This window comes from Trichogramma pretiosum, unplaced genomic scaffold (genome assembly GCF_000599845.2).
Source record: "Trichogramma pretiosum strain Unisexual culture from Peru unplaced genomic scaffold, Tpre_2.0 scaffold28, whole genome shotgun sequence".
In the NCBI taxonomy this organism is placed as follows: Eukaryota; Metazoa; Arthropoda; class Insecta; order Hymenoptera; family Trichogrammatidae; genus Trichogramma; species Trichogramma pretiosum.
The window spans coordinates 743,424-761,796 of NW_019641710.1; the positions used below are offsets into that span (position 1 = coordinate 743,424).

Genomic DNA, 18,373 nt, shown 5'->3' on the forward strand with positions numbered 1-18,373 from the left:
GAAAAACAAACGCATGTGAGATTGATGGATAATATAAATCCGAAGAAGCAGAAAACAATCACCTCCATGGGGCAAGTCACTTCAGATAATGACAAAATTCGGGACTTGAAGATCGCTGCATTTATCGCTTGTCATACATCCGTGTGTGCAATGGATCATTTGTGTGAAGTATTGAAGAGTACGGTTCCTAGTCTAAAAGATTTTCAAATGCATCGAACAAAATGTTCCTCTCTTATTAATAATGTCTTATCCCCGAATTTTCTATGTGAATTAATTGATGACATTGGCTCAATGCCTTTTTCATTAATAGTCGATGAGTCAACAGACGTAAGTGTCGAAAAGTATATGGGTGTATGCGTTAAATATTTCAGTGAAAGTAAAAATAAAATGACTACTAATTATGTTGGACTCATACAACTAGAGCGCGCCGATTCTATGTCACTATACACTGCACTAATTGAATATTGCGATACGATTAAATTAAATTTAAACAATTTACTTGGTGTCGGTACAGATGGTGGTGCGAACATGTGTGCTAGAAAGAACTCATTATTTGCCTTGTTAAAAAAAAAGTATCCATCGATTCAATTAGTGCGGTGTATATGTCACGCTTTAAACAATGCCTCTTCGGCTGCAAGTATAAAGTTTCCTGCTACTGTAGAATTTCTATGCAAAGAAGTATATAATTGGTTTAGTAATAGCAGTAATCGAAGACATGCTTATAAAATGACATGGGAAACCTTGAATGCAGGTTGTGAAAAAAATGATTCAGATAAAAAATTTCTCAATTTTGTCAAGTTAGCAGCTACACGTTGGCTGTCCCGTTACAACGTCGTAAATGTTATATTAAAAAATTATAATGAGTTAAAAAGTCATTTTATCGAGGTGGATCGAGATGAGGACAAATGCCATACCTTAAGGGAAATAGTGAGAATTTTGAAAGATCCTAGTACACATTTAATGTTAATTCTAGTCATCCCACTGCTTCGGGAAATTAATGACTTGAACATTTTTTTCCAAAAAGATAATGTAGATCTCGGTTTGGTTTATGAAGATTTAATAAATTTTATATTTTTCATAGCTCGAAAAATCATGAGACCAGCTTTCGTGTCTAGTAATGATATTAATATAATTATTAATAATATGGATAATAAATTGGCATTTATAAGTGTGAATGAATTGAACTTGGGTGCTGAATGTGATTCGTACATTACTTCAAATAATATAAACCGTGATATTTGCTACTTGGTTAGAGATAGGTCATTCGAATACATCAAGTCATTGTGTGTAGAACTCTGTAATAGATTACCGTCTAATCTCAATTTTTATAAAAATTTAAGAATTTTGTCTCCAGAAGTATGCTTGAGTGAAAATCGTCCAGCTTTTGACAATTTACCGTTCAAAAAAGAGTTTATGGATAATGATAAAATTGGAATGATTGAAAGCCAGTATTTAAAATTACTAGTCGTAAATATACCTTCTAAATTAAATGAAGAAGAGATGAGAGATAGTTATAAATTTTGGTGTGCGTTGTATAGATTAAAAAATGCTGGAGGAAAATTCATTTTTCAAGAAATAGCACTATACATGCTAAAATTACTTAGTTTGCCGTCGAGCAATGCAGTGGTTGAAAGGATATTTTCTGTGATGAACGCAGTGAAAACTAAGGCCAGAAACCGAATGCAATTGGTTGCGCTAGACTCTATTTTAAGAGTTAGGATACATTTTTCGTCAAGCCATCAATGCTGCCACAAATTTACTCCATCCAAAAAAATGATCAAAGATTTTAATTCAAAAATAATGTATGAAAAAAATGATCCGGACGAATTATTTGAGTATCAAAAAATTATAACTGATCAATTGACAGATTTCGAGAATGATTGTTTTTAAGTATTTCATTTGTACCGTTTTAATGTATTTTTGTTTAACAATATCATTGATTATTGAATAAACATCTAACACTTGATGATTTGGTTTTGTTTTTTTCTAACTAAATTCTAAGTATTTGAGAAATCGAATGTTAAAAATTATATTAAGATATATTTTAAAAGTTCCGCGGGGTTGGCGATTTATGGCGATTCTCAACCAGCAGATGGCGACGCGCAAAAGTCTTGTGCTGGTAACCCTGTAAGCACGTGCGCAACGACGAGCGGCTGCTCGATCCCCTCCTTCTTCTTCTTCTTCTCTCTCTGCACTGTATATCTCGAGTCCCGACTTCGGTTCCCATACTGCTTTTTGCCAACGCGCCGCGCACCTACATACATCCGAGCACGCGAGCCGCAGCTGCGCCTCTCGTGTAAAAAGGTGCACCTCAAGGGCCAGCTATAATATTGGCTGCAACTTTACCGGCAACGTCGAGCTCTCGTTTTTTATTTCATAGAAAAACGAATAATCGACCATTTGAAACATTGCAGGGGGCTTATGAGGCTTAGACAAATAAGCTTCTATCGAGGGCTTTCAAGGAAATGTCCAGGATTTTAAGTAAATTCAAGTTATTGTTGTTTCTGGATTCTCATAACCTCTAAAATAAGCCACCCCAACAATTTTTCCAAACTTCTTAAACTTTTTCAAATGTTCAATTATTAGCTTTTCAAAGAAAAAGATGGAGAACTAGACGAATTGGTCGAATAGTCTACAGTAGGCAAATTGCAGTCACTATGCTTGGCGTACGAATATGACCGTTATGGCTCGCGTACATTCACGAGCGAGGGATGAACGATGGATTCATTATCGTCTTTAATCGAGTACATTTGCATGTGACGCGAGACGCGTTCGAGAAAGCTCCTATGACGATCGAACGTCTCTGTATCGCGAGTCGCGAGCACGTGTCCGCGCTCTTCCGTCAACTTGCGTGTTCATCTCGAAAACGGAGCTCGGTAATCCCGAGCGCTTATACTCGGATTATTCTACCTTTTTTTGCCGTTCTTTTTTGCTACTCGCTCGCGCAGTGGACGAGCAAATACAGTCATTCGGTCTCTCGTGTACAACGAAACGATCGCGTTTATTATACATATCCGCGCGCAGCTCGGATAATAGCCGAGCCGAGCTATAGACATCGAGCGTGACGCGCGCGCGACTCCTGCGCGTTATATGTACGGGTGAAGGGCAAATCCGGGCGAAGAAAAAAAACATTTTAATTGCGCCTCGCTCGAGCTGTTGCTGCGCCCGCGTATGTGTGTGTGTGTGTAAATTAGACGCGACGCGCGGCTTTGGCGAGCAACAACAACAACTAGCAGCAGCAGCAGAGGTGCAGAAGTGAACTTTTGTCGACACTGAGCTCTGCACGCGAAACAGTAAGTGCAGCAGAATCGACCAGGCGGAAAAGACGACGAGCCGCAAATAATTACTTGGCCGATGTACCGCTATACTTTCGCTGTACATGCGCCGCCGCCGCCGCCGCCGCTGCTCTATAGAGTCTGCGCTCGCATTCGCCTAATACACGTCTCCGTGTCTCGTTGTAATTTTTTTTCTTCACTTTGCGTACTCACACATACGTGCACATTATACATAGACACACACCTGTATTGTTCGCTCGCAGTTACTCTGCGCCGTGTGTACGTACGCGAGCGTCTGCGGAATCGTGCGGTGAAATTTTTTGTTCGCTCGCGTCCGCTTAGATCGTGACGCTCTTTCTCTCTCTCTCTCTCTCTTTATGTAGTATAATGCGCTGTGTACTATGCGACGGCAGAGTCGCGCGAGCGCGACGCATTGTGCTCCGCACGCAGAGAGCTTCGTCATCTTTCGTCGCTCTCGTCGTCGCGAGCTTTGCACAGCTCTATAATATATGGAGCAGACATTTCCTCCTTGGCTACTTCCTTTCCTTCGAAGCTCGCAGAATAGTGGCCACAGTTGGATATATACACACACACCTATGATTAAGACGAGCAAACACAGCTACGGGCTCGACGTCGAATTTCGGAGCGCTCGGTCTATGCGAGAGAAAAGAGTGTACGAAATACGAATCGCTTCGAAAAGCCCGTTTTGGTGCGCTGCTGCTTTTCAGCTCGCATCGGCGTACGTGTACACGTGTGCAAAAAAAAGAGGTCGTCGAAGAAATGTACGCCACACGGCTATACAGCAAAGAACAAGAAAGAGAGAGAGAGAGAGACAGAGATAGAAAATAAATATACGTACGCGAGAACGGTATTACGCTTCGAGGTATTTCTTGGCGCGATTCCCAAACGAGCCTCGCCGCGTCCGCATATACCTACACACATGGCACAATATGCACACGCTCTGCTGTATGAGTCAAACGCGATAAGTAACGACAAACGCGACACGTGCGATGCTCTCTCTCTCTCTTTCTTTGCGGATGGACCAGTGGAAGTATATATTATGCACGCGTGCACAGTCGCGTTACGCGCAGTCTAAATACTCTAAATTACGACTCGACTAAACGATAACGGCCGAGAAACAAGGCGAATCGCTTCCCGATCAATCGTTTCGTCGAACGATTCGCTTGGCCAGCTCGATATACCCCCGGTCCGCCGATAAATCGATACGCATATCCTCTGTAACGAGCTATGCGAATAGCCATTATAATGACTTATGTAATGACGCAAACGCGCGCGAGCCTTTAATGCAGCCCTTGAAATCTGCGCGTTATCGTACACAAACATAGGCGTCCAGCAGTGCAGTAGCAACAGCCGGTCGCGCGCTAATAAGCTAAAGCAAACAAAGTCGCGCGTCCGCATCCGAGCATTATTATACATCGCATTATATGCGTCCGACGCTCCGCCGCTAGCAGGAACGAATTTTATCCTTGCCGGTGTCAAGTGCGCATCATCGGCGGGTGTGCATATCGTTAAACGCGCCGCTGCCTTACACACGCTAGCGTGCGTTATATAGGTGCATTATAATGCCCAGTCGATGGAATAGGCAAAAGAGAGATCGCAACAACGAAACGAGCTCCCTCGCGCCCGTCTGTACCGCTGCTTTTCATGTTCTGATAACGTTACAAAACAACGACACGTGGCAGCAGATTAAATGCCACTGACGCTGTGTTGCTGCTGCTTTGCTTTGCTTTGCACTGCACCACGCGTTCTGGATATCATTACATTATAGGAAAAATATGTTTCAATTCAATTCAACTAGAAACGAAATGAAAATTTACCTCTCGCCTTGCCACTAAACAATTATTGTCGTTCAATTATCTTACTCTGTAATTATATCATGAATCCAGTGCTCGTCACCTCTTACCGCATTTATATATGTGCTCTTTTTATCATTGTTTATTGTTGAAAAAAAAATCATTTTGGAGCTAGTAACGCCTTTTGAAGGAATACATCCTGAACTTGTTTGTCCATTTGCTATGCTTCAAGTATCTCAAGGTTAGACCCATTATTTCGCGACTGGGTATCTCTCTTGAACGAGAGAGTGAGAATATTAAGGAAGTCCTGGAACGATAAAAAAACTGGTTCTCGATCTCTTCTTTTTTTTCAATAAAACAACAAGCCAAAAATCTGACGCTCTGTACGACACGTGCGTTACGCTGCGCACCCAAAATCAAAACACGACTCATTCGTATCCTATATTTACGTGAAATCCAAGCGCGAGCTACGGAATTATTCATTGGAACGTATGCAGTATACTTTTCGGCTTTCCTCGTCGAGGTTTCGGATTATTTTTGTAAACTTCACGATGCCGTTGGTTTATTATTTTGACAAAAAAAGCGGAGCCCACGAAACAATAATGATAATCAATCTTTGGCCATTTTTACAGTCTCTAAAGAAAAAGGAACGTGAACACGAACACGAAATGGAACGTTTGGCCAGAGACAAAATAACCGGGCAGCAAAGGCTAGCAGTGTTGAAAAGAGAACTGAGCTTGAGACATGAAAATATCGATTTCAACGCCATTCTGCCTACGGAGCCCGATGAAGAATTTCAAAGGGCTGCAGCAGCAGCAGCTGGTAAATTATTACGTCCTAGAAAGTAAAGGCCCTAAATTAACGCAAGAAACTTAATAGTGAATTTTTCGTTGTCTGTTTCGCCATTAGCCAACCCCCAAAATCAAGAGGCCGAAGGTGGCAATAGTAATAGTGGATTAGCTCGCGCAGGCACGCGTTACAGTAGCACCAGCAGCCTTAGCAGTGCAGCGACGGACAACTCGCATTCGGCTCAGCAACAACAACAGCAGCAGCAACAACAGCCCAGCAACGATAATGCCAACGGCAGCAGCAGTCAAATGGCTGCAACGGCCGTCGTATTCAGCCAAACGCAGAACGTCAATCTGGGCCAGGGCATACGCGAGAGCCCACCGACCATCAGCAGCCCAAACGCTACCACGGCCACTCAGCCAACTCCTGCTCAGGTTTGTATTTGTCTTGAGTGATCATACTAGTAGCTCGTGGATCAGTCGAGCAAAGCCTCGTGCTCTTTTTCGAACGAGATCATTGGGGATCAGGGTTCGATCCTTGCCGAGTGCGAAAATTCTAAAACTCCTTTTTCGATTTCACGCATCATATACCAAGGTCAATGCGCACTTAAAAGTGGCGTTATTGTAACAAGTTGATGCGAGAGCAAATTTTCGTATGCAGAGTAGCCCAGGCGTAATATTACTTGAGTCACTTTGAATACGAAATACAAACTGAGTCAACGATTAATTTCGTTTTGTTTTTCACTAAAAAATTCTTGCTCACGATTATATTTTTCGCTTTTTGCAGGAAAAAGTAACAATCGCCACGTCGGTCGTGCAAGCCCAAACCGTTGCAGCATCGCAGATCACGAGCGCAACTCCGACGCAGTTGCATCTACCGATAAGCGCGCAAATGATCAACGCCTCGTCCAGTTTGGCGTTTGTGCCGGCGCTGCAACAAATTGGCTCGAGCTTCAAAGTCATCCCAAGTGATGGACGTCAGCTCATAGCTGTGCAATCCAATGGACCAAACTCCGGAGTCTCCGGTACAACGGGAGAACCAAGATCTGTGGCACTGGTCGTACATTCGACTACGGCCAACAATGATAATAGAGTAACTCTGGTTCACTCCACGAGTAACGATGTAAGACCAGTTACTTTTGTGTCCGGCAGTATGCTTACTGCCGCTCATGCACCCATCAGCGTTACGAGTGAGTTTTACAAAAAAATTCGTCAATCATCTTTATTTAACAACTGATGAAATATTTCATTCTTGACTGCAAAATTTTTCACGTGCTTTTGCAGATGCCCAAACGAAATTAAGACCGGCAGACGGGGCGCAAACGCATAAAGTGGTGTGCGCAGATTTAAGCCTCGTGCAGAATGGTCTCTTCCGTTCAGTCAAAACCCAGCCTCTCACTGTTCAAGGAGGTAATCTCAGAATCAAACTAGTAAGATCATGAATCTAGTTTCATTGTTGCCAACAGATTGTTCATTTTTACAGGTATAACGTTGAGTCACGCTGTTAGCAAAACATCAAATGCATTGTCGCAAGCAAGTGCAACAGTAGCAACAGCACAATCAAATCTATCCCAGAATTCACAACCGATTCCTGGAATTACGCCTCTCGTAGCAGCACCCATGACAGTTGTATCTCAAGGCGGTGGTCCAGGTCAGCAGGTAATTGCTCTTGCTTCAACTTCCTTGCCCGGAAAAGTAATCAGTGCACCGCTACATACGTTAAAACCTATAAACCAGAATCAATTCAATAACTACGGCTATAAGCCAGTGGTGGTTTTAAATCAACAGCAGCCACAAAATAATACCAATGGTACGGTAACGAGCAAGTCCGGCCCTACTACATCGACGAGTTCCCAACACAAACCTGTTTGACAGAGCGAAGTGATTAGAACCATTGCTAAAGGTTGACTTTGAATAACGAAGTCTTTTATCCATATATGATTCAATTATGAGTCTCACTACCTTTGTTAATATTTATCGAAGAATCTTGATCTAAATAACCGACGCAACTTGACTCGACAGCTGCATGTTCCTTGGCTGCCAATGTGAACAGTACACAGCTGTTGAAAACTATGGGCTAGAACTATTTGCCCATTACACAGTATTTCTATAGCTTTGTAAAAGCAGTGGCAGTTGTCTTGCGAATGCAGCCACAAAACAATACGAATGGTACGACTACGAGCAAGTTCGGCACTACTACATCTTTGAGTGCCCAACAGAAAAATTTTTGACAGAGCGAAGTGATGAGACCTACTTCTAAAAGCTGACTTTTTAACGACCAAAAGTGTTTTATCGATTGTATGATTCAATTGTATGAGTCTCACTATCTTTGTTAATATTCATAAAAAAGACTTGATCTTAATAACCGACGTAACTTAGCTGGACAACTACAAGTTAACATTTCGTATTTTGCTGTAGAAGTGCAGTGAAAGAATTCTTGTGGCTCAAAAATATATACATATCTTTTTTATTTATGATGAATGATGGACGGCTTACATTAATGTTACAGATGCTTTTTTAAGTAGTTGCTTCGAGAGCATTTGTATTAAGTTCATTATTCTCGTTTTCTAATATCAATAAATCAGTACGTGACTCGCACTAATAAACTTGAGCAGCCAAAACTTAACTTAGTCCTATCTTTTTTTAGGACTTGCTGTAGTCTTAAAAAAGGTAGAACAAAGTTACGTTTTGGCTGCTCAAGTTTATTAGTGCGGGTTTCGTCCTGACGCGGCAATTTATCAACCAATATATTTAGAACTGGATGTGAAAAAATTGAACTAAAATTCAGTAATGTAACTCACGTAAAATCTTATTCTAATCCACGTTGGTCGCTTTAATGAATGCCAGTTTTAAATTATAACCGAAGACCGATACGAGCGTGATATAAAATAATGTATGATAAATTGTCGTTGTGGGTGTATACTGGTTAGAGAGTAAATTTCATTCGCAACAACAATGAACACAGCATTTTAGTAATCCTTAAGATTTTATGTGGATACAGCATCCGCTGCCTTTAGTGGCCCACTTCTGTAGTAGTGTACTTTTGGCAATCTAAAGTACGTAACAATTGTGCAGCTTATATTTAGTGCAATAGTATTCATTGCATTATTTCTTGTACCATACATTTTTCGAAAGTAGAGTTATTGAATGTGATATAAGGACCTAAAGCCAGATAAATTAAAGCTTTTAACAAAATTTGCTAATTTAAATAAGTCTTATTTTTAATTGTAAAAAAACATGAATTTCGTTTTAGAAAGAAAAAATGAACCAAGTATAAATAAATTAGTTCTTGATTAGGTGTAACATGTGGTAACTTATCTTTTTATCTAGACGATTTTATTTTCTTAATCGGCTATAAGTGACACTTTCTAACCAGAATACGTCTTGTCATTAAATCAATTGAAAAACATCGTTTATACTATTGTTCTTTGAGTATATCAAAGGCAAAATTAAAAATTATTTCAACCACCATATTCATGCTGAATATTATCAATGGTGTTCTGACCCGACTCATTACATTGAGGCTTTTACACTTTTTCCATATGTAAAATATAAAAATGAAAATACGCATGGTTATGATATTTATATTACAAAGCTTATTAAATGACATTACCACAAAATGGAATTTAGAAATTGTTTTTCTTATATCTACTAGAATAAATGTTCATGTATTTAGGTACATTTTCATGCAAAAATATCAACATAAATATCACGAGATTCTTTTAAAAACATTCACAAATAAATCAAGATGTCTAATTGCGTTAAGCTCATAATTTGTAACATAAGAATTGTTTCTAAGGTAAGCGATTTGCGTGTGAATCACATGTACGTCTTTATCTCCTTTAATATTAATTTTACGTCTTCGTAATATGTACATTGTAGTCTTAACACTGGTATTTGTTTTTAAAAGTGTACATAAAGTTATAAAAGAATACATTCACAATATTATTATATAAGCTCGTCGAAAGAATTAATATGGAGTTGCAAATCCACCATAAATGCAATTCTTTGCGAATAATTTGGTTTGCTTAAAATATGAGATTTGTTTCATATTTTTTGAAAACCAGGACTTGTTGAGTTCTAATTTATTAAATTATCGCATAAGACCAGTTGAATTGAAGAAAGCTGTTATTATAATTCTAATCTAAATCGGCTGAGAATAATGAATGTTTTTGCAAAAATCTAATTCAATCCATCAAATTTATCTCATTCAATGTGTCGAGTCGTTGTTCGACTGAAATCATAGTGCGTAGATCATATATCAGAATTAATAAACTTATAAAGATGCTTATTCAGCATGAAAAGAGCAAAAAAGTGTCAGTCGGAAAAAATGATCCATTCGAGGAGTAAGAATTTGGGGACTGATAGATTAGAATGAATGATTGTATTTATGAAAGAATGCTTGTATTTTAAGTCTAAAAATCATGATTTTGGTTAAAAGAAGTAAGAATGCAAGTCAATACTTAATATATAATGCGCTTTAAAGTTCCATAAATTGAGTGTGTCAATGTGTTTTTAGTAATGTGTGAGTACAGATAGTGCATAAATTAAGACCCACAATATTAACGCTTTTGATATTCGAATGTTAAGGAGTAATTGGCTTCCCAACTTTAGTAAAAATAATTTATGGTCTTTAAGGCAGAGGCGAGTTCAAGTCTATTGAAGATGTACGGGAAGTACATTCAATTACATTTGTCTGTTGTCTGTAATATGAAAAAAACGAATGTAAAAGCACGAAGTTCTGCGTAATTAATATTTTAATATCTACTCTAAAAATATCAACATATTGAGATGCCTTATATGATTCAATTCTACAACTAGAGGCAGTTTTTATGACATTAGACTTGCATTTTTATTTGTTTCAGAAACTCCAATAAGTTAACGTTTGAAAGTTAAGTTAGAAGGCAATGCTCCGCATATTTTTGTGTATCTACAGCGTTAGTGTTGTGGGCTTTTTGGTAAAGATTTATATTATTATATAAATACTTTTGTAAATAGGAATGAGTATATGTTATTGATATAAATATATATATAATACAAATATAAATAAATATATGTATGACATTGTAATTTGGAGAGATGATAATAATCGCAATGCGAAGAATGAACATGAGTGTACATGAGAACAATGTGATATATGACCTAGTAGTATGTAACCTCAAGATTTGTCATCTTAGCGCATAAGTACAAGATATTAGAAGGGAAAACAAAAAATATGAAAGGTACAACAACTCTGTTTCCAGTGTAAAAGAACCCAACACACATGATTAATTTATGATTGGTAAATAAAAATCTTACCACTTCAAAGAAATGCGATTACCTATTTGTAAATAGTATACAAAAAAGAAGTAACTAAGATCATGAGTACAGATTATATTATAAATAAATATTATATTATATATAAAGAAAATAAAAAAATGTGAATAAATTTTATGATGGAGGAACAAAATTAACTTCAACCATCGATTTTTAACACGTCAGCGTAGTGCGTATTCCCTCATTACGATGAAAACTTTGTAAAACGCACTTATTGAGTGAATGTTTTAATGGAATAAATGTTATTGCGCGTCTATAAACTTTTGAGTTGTTTTTTCCCACTTCTTCATATCCTTTATCTTAAAAATACTTCATAGAAATTACAAGGTTGATAAATAATGAATAAAAAACATTTGATATTTTTGGTTATTCAAGACTCCATTTATTAAAAATATGCACTCGTCCAGAATAGTGTTTTTTTTTCATGACTTTCAATATTGAATAATGACACAGGTATCGACTTTTGTATTTATAATTCAGGAAACTTATCTACACATTTTCGTTTCATTCTTTTCTGATTGGTTCGATTCAATTCATTGACATGATGAATTATTATGTATCATGGAAATTATTTAGTACTCTTTTGAGGTTTCTTATGTAAATTTGCTAATGCACTGCAAGCACGTTTTGGTCAGGCTTTTTTCCATACTATTTTTCCAAAAGAAATCACTTATACGCTATTCATGATGCAGCAATAATTTGAAAAACGTACATTTATAATTTTTCAACAATTTTATCATTTTATCATTTGTTTTGAGGATTTCGTATTATTTACAACCGCACTCGGAAAATGAAAGTAAAAATGTAAATCTATAAAAAAGTTGAAGAAATAATTGAATAATCAACTGGAATGATATTCTAACCGCATCACGTATTGGCACAACTAAGATTAAAAATTATAATCTTTTTCAGAGTATTAATACACAGGAACAAACGAAATTTTATGTAATATATGATAAACATTTTGAACATAGTTTGGTATTATTTTGAAATAACTTAAATTAATTTGTGATGTTCTATATGTTAACTGTCACGCAAACAAAGGTATAATGGAGTCATACATCTTATTTACAAAATCTATTGGAAATATCGAAATAATTTAAGTTTAAATCGACCGCCCCTACGAAGAGTATTACCGTTCCAGTGATGCGCGATCAAAAAAATCTCTCTGAAGACTTGCGACGAAAAAAACTCTCTTTCGAAGATGAGGTCAAGAAAATCTCTCCAAAAGAAAATGCGGTTCTTGACTGCAGTTTTTTTAAGAGATTTTCTTGATCGCAGATTTTTTAGAGAGATTTTCTTGACCGCTCTTTTGAACGAGAGTTTTTTTTCGACGCCGATTTCTAGGAGAGATTTTTTGACCGTATTCGCATGAGTAATTGTCTTCGTAGGGACGGTTGAAGTACAGTTGAATTTTTTAAGATAATAATGCATAATTTTCTAAAAATTTAGAATTTTATTCTTTCGTGCAGGTATTTTATCAGTCAAGAAGTAGTATAGATTCATTGAAAAAATTCAAGATTTGTTAAATACAAAACTGCCTGCTCAGTTCTATAATATTGCGTATGTAATTTATTTATAGTTATACAGCATGAAGTATAAAATGGACGCGTTTTTGCAAATTACGAAACTTGGAGACAATTTAAAAATATTTTATCAGCCTTTAAGCATTAGGCTCGATGAGCGAGAAATCGAGAGAAAAGAGTTTTTTTATTATTTATTTATTAGCTAATCCCATCATATACCTGTATCACTTTTATAATTCAGTAAAAATTTTGCTTCTTTGTTTTAAGCACTCGTCATACAATAATACTTATAAATGGAAAACAAATTCAATGACAATAATACATGTAGTTTATCATAGATATAACTAACAAAAGCGATTCAATTATTTTTTATTTTCTTGTCTTTGTTGTTATTTTGCTTGAGGTATCAGTTACATTATGATTATAAATGAATTCACGGGGATATTCATTTCCACATGTATATCAACACCAATCCCCTCGATATCTAATACGTGCCATTGTGAATTTCTAGGGTTTCATCTGCTGTTGTTACTACCACCAGTAATGATCTTAACGAACTACCAAGGGGATGTGGTCATAAGAAGGTCTTTGAACATACATGTACAGCTATTCTTATTATTATTGTTGTTATTATATTTTTATGTATATGAGAAATCTGTCACAGTGTAAAAATAAAACACAACTCTTCTAATAATGCTCTCTTTTGCTACAGTATTTACCAAGAATATAATTGAGTATAATATTTTCTAATGTTAAGTAATAATGTATATTATTGTAAAAAGTAAATAAAATACATCATTTCTGGATGAGTTTACAGGCAAAAATTCAAAGAAAAACACCACCGTCTCCGCTTTTGTCATTCACTTTTTCTAATTCGCTTGTCATTTGTAAAATGCACATTCATTGGGAATCAATAATCAAATCAGTTTTCATAATTAATTTTTACTTGGCAAAGGCAATAATCAATCGACGGCACTCATCGCTGCATACTCGCTTAATTAAGCGCGTATACAAATTATTCATTTAATTCATCATACAATCATTTGCAATACAAAATAATGCATTATCATTATTTTTCAATGTACAATAACATCCAACGCATCATTTTTTAGTTATTCTGTTCTCTTTGAGGTTCAACCCTTCAACTGCTCGCTACTTATATAAACGTTTTGGACAAGAAGAAAATATTAACTTTCTCTTTAGCTTTATACATTTCTATCGTAGCAAGAATATTACATTATATTTATAAATATTTTTTGTCTTTAATATTTAATCTAATAATTTTGTATTCTTTTTAATATATTGCGTGAATTGAACGTCATCTATTTTACCCAAAGAACATCATTGCGAATGATTTGTTATTTTGTTCGTGAAAGTGCAAAAAGGTTTTAGTTTTTAAATGTTTCAACAGCAATCAAAAATTTATTAAATCCATTATTCTAGATAGATATTTACATTTTAATTACTATATATCATCAGGAAAGATGTTTTCACAACGAATTTGTATCCTTTTCCGACTCTGCGAGACTGCCACATTATGTCTAATAATTTTTATTTATACCTACATTGTTATAATATTCTATTTTATTAATCATCGAGTACTTTGAATACATTAAATTCTCATGGCATTTTCTACATTTGAACTGAATTAGTTATTATATCGGCATGCTTATTTTAAATCGTCGACTCAAAGTTAGAAATTCACAAATTAAAGTTTGTGGCAGTGGCTTCTTATTACAGAAAATATTTAATAAAAAGTTTAGTGTACTCGATGTAAAAATTCCAAAATAAACAGTAAAAATCGATACTTTTGAGCTTAATTGTAATTTGTACTGCTTATATGAAATAACATAACTCTTATACGAGGCGACGATATAAAGTATATGATGCTCAAGCTCGTTACGTACATGTTTCTGATGTACAAATTTGCGCGATGCAAAAATCCGATTATCAAGTTCAAAGGTGAATAGAAATTTGCACTATACATATGAAAAACAATAATCATAATTAACAAAGTATTTATGTTTAATTATAATATATAATGTGGCTAAGAGGTAACAGGTGCGAAAGATTATCTTTCGTTCTTTTTTTCAGTGATGATAAAGAAGAAGGCAGATGGGGCACATGTGTTTTTGAATACGTTTATGAGTGTCTAGCTAATTTCAATTATTTATTTATTAACAAAGCTCTGAGAATCGAATTCCTAAAATATTTAATAGGAAAAAAAACAGATACATTAAATTTTGTCATATGTAGATAAAAGATACAAAGTATTATAAAAAATGTCGATTCTCATTGTTTTGTTGTCTTGCATTTTCATACTGGTTCAACGACATCTAGAGCCAACGTGTTACATGTATTTTTGTACAATCTTCAATAGGGTGGGGCTCACAAGGGTGCACTGGCAGAACCATGAGGTGTCATTCAATCGAGGTGGGAGATCAACACGTAGTAACACTCGACGAACGAGGCTTCGTTCGAAATAAAAAATAATTTTTACTTCTCTCGATCGTTAAGTGTAATAAAAAATATAAAATTTGTCTCTCTTTGCGTTGTTGCGGTGGTTGTTGGCTCTTTGGGCCGTCGTTGCAGTCGTCATTTTTTACGTCGTCCACTCTGCGCCCGTGTTAATGAGAAAGTGTGTGTCCTCTTTACTCGCCGCGGCTCACTCGCTGATAATTAGGCTTTTACTTGGCGCCCGGAATCTTGCCAAGTACCTACAAACATCATCGACACGTATTTTAATTTTTTTCATCAAAATTGGTAATTTAAGTTACTCGTTTATTTTTAAAAGCAACTGTTAGTCAATGAAAGTGTTAATGATTTTTAGTTTATGATAAGTAACAAGAGCTTATAAAATTCAATGATTTAAGACAATTGTACACTTGTTTTTTCCAGAAAATGGCACGATTTAAATCTAATCGAATTATAACAATGATACTTAAATACTTCAAGTGTCTTCAAGTAATACTTATTGAGATAATTTACGCAAAAAAAATAAAAACTAGTGAAATCGTGAAAATTCCATGAATTTATGTGCGTTATGTACGAAAACGTCAATTTGTCAAATTTTAAAAGCATACATATAATTAAGTGGGTTAGTTCTGCTAGTGCGAAGCGTCTATACATAAAATAACATACATTAAGGAAAATTATTGTGCATTAGTTAGAAGTAAAGCACACAAAGTGTATAATACAACATTCAAAAGAGCTATGTACAGCTGGATTTTAGTAATAATAATAATAATAATAATAATATAAATATAATATAAATATAATAATAGTAATAATTATTGACTACGGTGGACACGAGTTTTATCGTTTTCAATTTGTGGAAGGAATATCGAAAGTCCAAAATTTTTATTTATTTCGTCAATACGATGCATTAACAATGATGTTAAGTGGAGAATGCAAAAATAGTGAGAAATTTAGTTAGTACGATCGAGTAGTTACATGGTGATTTAAATCTACTAAATATCACTAACTAAATATCAAAAAACATAAAAACTTTTAATTAGTAATGTCACTGATAAACAACTACTCGACTCGATGACTTTCGATCGCAAATTGATAACCGTCAGTCGTGAAAAAGAATAATCGAAATCTCATTTTTGAAAAGCATGTTCACTTATGGTGGTATCATGCGATAAAAATGAAAAACACTTCGACTGTAAGGCATGAAAAGTCCCTTCTTTTCTACATCTCTTCAAAAATCTCAAACAAAGACAGAGCAAAGAAGAGAGAATTAGTATAGATTCGTTCGATATTCCGTAATAAGCGTGTCAGTTGTTAGTTAATGTGCGATGTACAGTCGTTCAATCGAAACAACAGTGATGGCCGCGGCGTATAATCTATTTCTTAACGGGCTCTTTTTCAATGCTCGTTTTTTTCTTTCCAAGCAGTCTTACTTTGGACAAATCGACTCCGGTGAGAGCTTGAACGGCTGGCGGTACTTGGCCAACTAGGCGAGTGATCTCTCCACTCGTCATGTCGTTACCGCCCAATAGCACGATTTCTTCCGTTCGGGCAAGTGGTGCTGCTACCTCGGCGGCGATCTTAAAAAGAGAGAGAAATGACATATATCATAAAAAGTTGCCAAAAACTCGGAAAACCAATGGTAAACTTTAGTCTTTTATCCTTACCTTGGGCATGGCGTTGAGCACGAGATTGAGCACGGCGGCCTCGCCGTACTTCTTGAAGACAGCCGCCTTCATTTGCATGCGGTTGGCATCGGCGACACCGACTGCTTGCAGAGCCTGAGCCTCGGCTTCTCCGATCAGACGGATACGATCCGCGTCGGCCTTGGCGGCTTCGACGGTTTGGGCCCTGAAAAAAGCGTCAAATTTTCGGTTAGTTTTTCGCAAATACAAATCCGAGCGGCAATAGGATTTTGCTCATTATACGCACCTCTTTCCTTCGGCCACTTGGCCCATCTTGTAACTCTCAGCCTCGGCTGGTAAGCGCACGGTACTCTGGAGCTCGTGCTCCTTTCTGCGCACCTCCTGCTCCTCGACTTCGATCTGCTTGCGTCGCTCGACCACCTCGATCTGGATCTCCTCGTTACGGATTCGCTGGCGGATTTTGGCCGCCTGCAGCTCGTACGCCAGCTGAGCTTCGGCTTTCTGTTGCGCGACACGCAAAATTTCATTGTAATTACCAAGAACGCTTGATCTTTAATCGAAAGCTCTAAAAATATACGAACCGCCGTGTTGACTTCTTGATCGAAGTTGGCCTTTTGCAGCTGATACAGTCGCGCGTTATCCTCGATCTTCGTGTCGGTGTTGTACTTGATGTCCATGGCAGCTTTCTCGCATTCGGCTTCCTGAGAATCGAAATCATCCAAATAAGAAAATAAGCTTGGGTTGAAAAGAGAAAGACAAGGTAGAGTAGGAGCGAAAAACTTACCCTTATACCGGCGTCCCTGTTGGCCTCGGCTACGCCGACGTCTGCGTCCCGCTTGACAGCCGCGGTCTGGGCTTTACCCAGCGAGGCCAAGTATTGCACGTCGTCGTACACGTCCTTAATGGTGAAGGAGAGTATCTCGATGCCCATGCGGCCGACGTCGGGCGCGGCTACCTCGCGGACCAAGGCCGCGAACTGATCTCTGTCTTTGTAGACTTCCTCGACGGAGAGCGTACCGAGGATGGCGCGCAGATGGCCCTCGAGGGTCGACAGAATAGTCGACTTGATCTCGTGGACGTTCTTGCCGAGGAACTGCTCACTGGCCGTGTGCAGCAGCTCGTCGGCCTTCATGATCTTGCACTGGGCGACGCCGGTCACGGTCAAGGGCACGCCTTGCGCCGTCTCGACGCTCTCGCAGACGGGGTTCAGGGTCATGACCTCCAGCGACAGGCGCTGCACGTCCGTGAGGAACCACCAGGTGAAGGCGTAGCCGCCGACTATCGTTCGCTTTCTCGTCGAGCCACAGCATCCTCCTGCGGGTCACATCAAAATCATCATTTTAATCGATTGTTTTTTAGCCTTTGTCGACAATTTTTACATAGACCAATTTTGAAAGTATTTTTTTATTTTCATGCATGTTTTAATATCGAAATAATTAAAGGTGTTTCGATTCGGCATCTACGGAGGCAAAGGAAAGCGTCGAGTGGCTCAAGAATATACCTTCGTCTACGTGACATGCAACAGGTATACAT

General features: G+C 37.4%; 2 protein-coding genes across 4 annotated transcripts in view; one reads left to right on the forward strand and one right to left on the reverse strand.

Moving 5' to 3' along the window:
• Window positions 1-11,453, forward strand: part of LOC106658828 (uncharacterized protein DDB_G0284459-like) — a 42,240-nt gene extending 30,787 nt beyond the window's left edge. For all 3 annotated transcript variants that reach the window (XM_014380957.2, XM_014380958.2, XM_014380956.2), the window contains exons 6-10: window positions 5,722-5,911; window positions 5,999-6,312; window positions 6,665-7,067; window positions 7,162-7,287; window positions 7,361-11,453. In XM_014380957.2, coding sequence (XP_014236443.1) covers window positions 5,722-5,911; window positions 5,999-6,312; window positions 6,665-7,067; window positions 7,162-7,287; window positions 7,361-7,749 — 1,422 coding nt within the window. In that variant the 3' untranslated portion in view covers window positions 7,750-11,453. The remainder of the gene's footprint in view (window positions 1-5,721; window positions 5,912-5,998; window positions 6,313-6,664; window positions 7,068-7,161; window positions 7,288-7,360) is intronic.
• A 97-nt stretch (window positions 11,454-11,550) lies between these two features.
• LOC106658835 (flotillin-2) overlaps window positions 11,551-18,373 on the reverse strand; it is an 85,198-nt gene continuing 78,375 nt past the window's right edge. The window contains exons 2-7 of the mRNA XM_014380965.2: window positions 17,625-18,154; window positions 17,422-17,541; window positions 17,127-17,341; window positions 16,862-17,045; window positions 16,628-16,774; window positions 11,551-15,436 (exon numbers count right to left, since the gene is read on the reverse strand). Coding sequence (XP_014236451.1) covers window positions 15,407-15,436; window positions 16,628-16,774; window positions 16,862-17,045; window positions 17,127-17,341; window positions 17,422-17,541; window positions 17,625-18,154 — 1,226 coding nt within the window. The 3' untranslated portion in view covers window positions 11,551-15,406. The remainder of the gene's footprint in view (window positions 15,437-16,627; window positions 16,775-16,861; window positions 17,046-17,126; window positions 17,342-17,421; window positions 17,542-17,624; window positions 18,155-18,373) is intronic.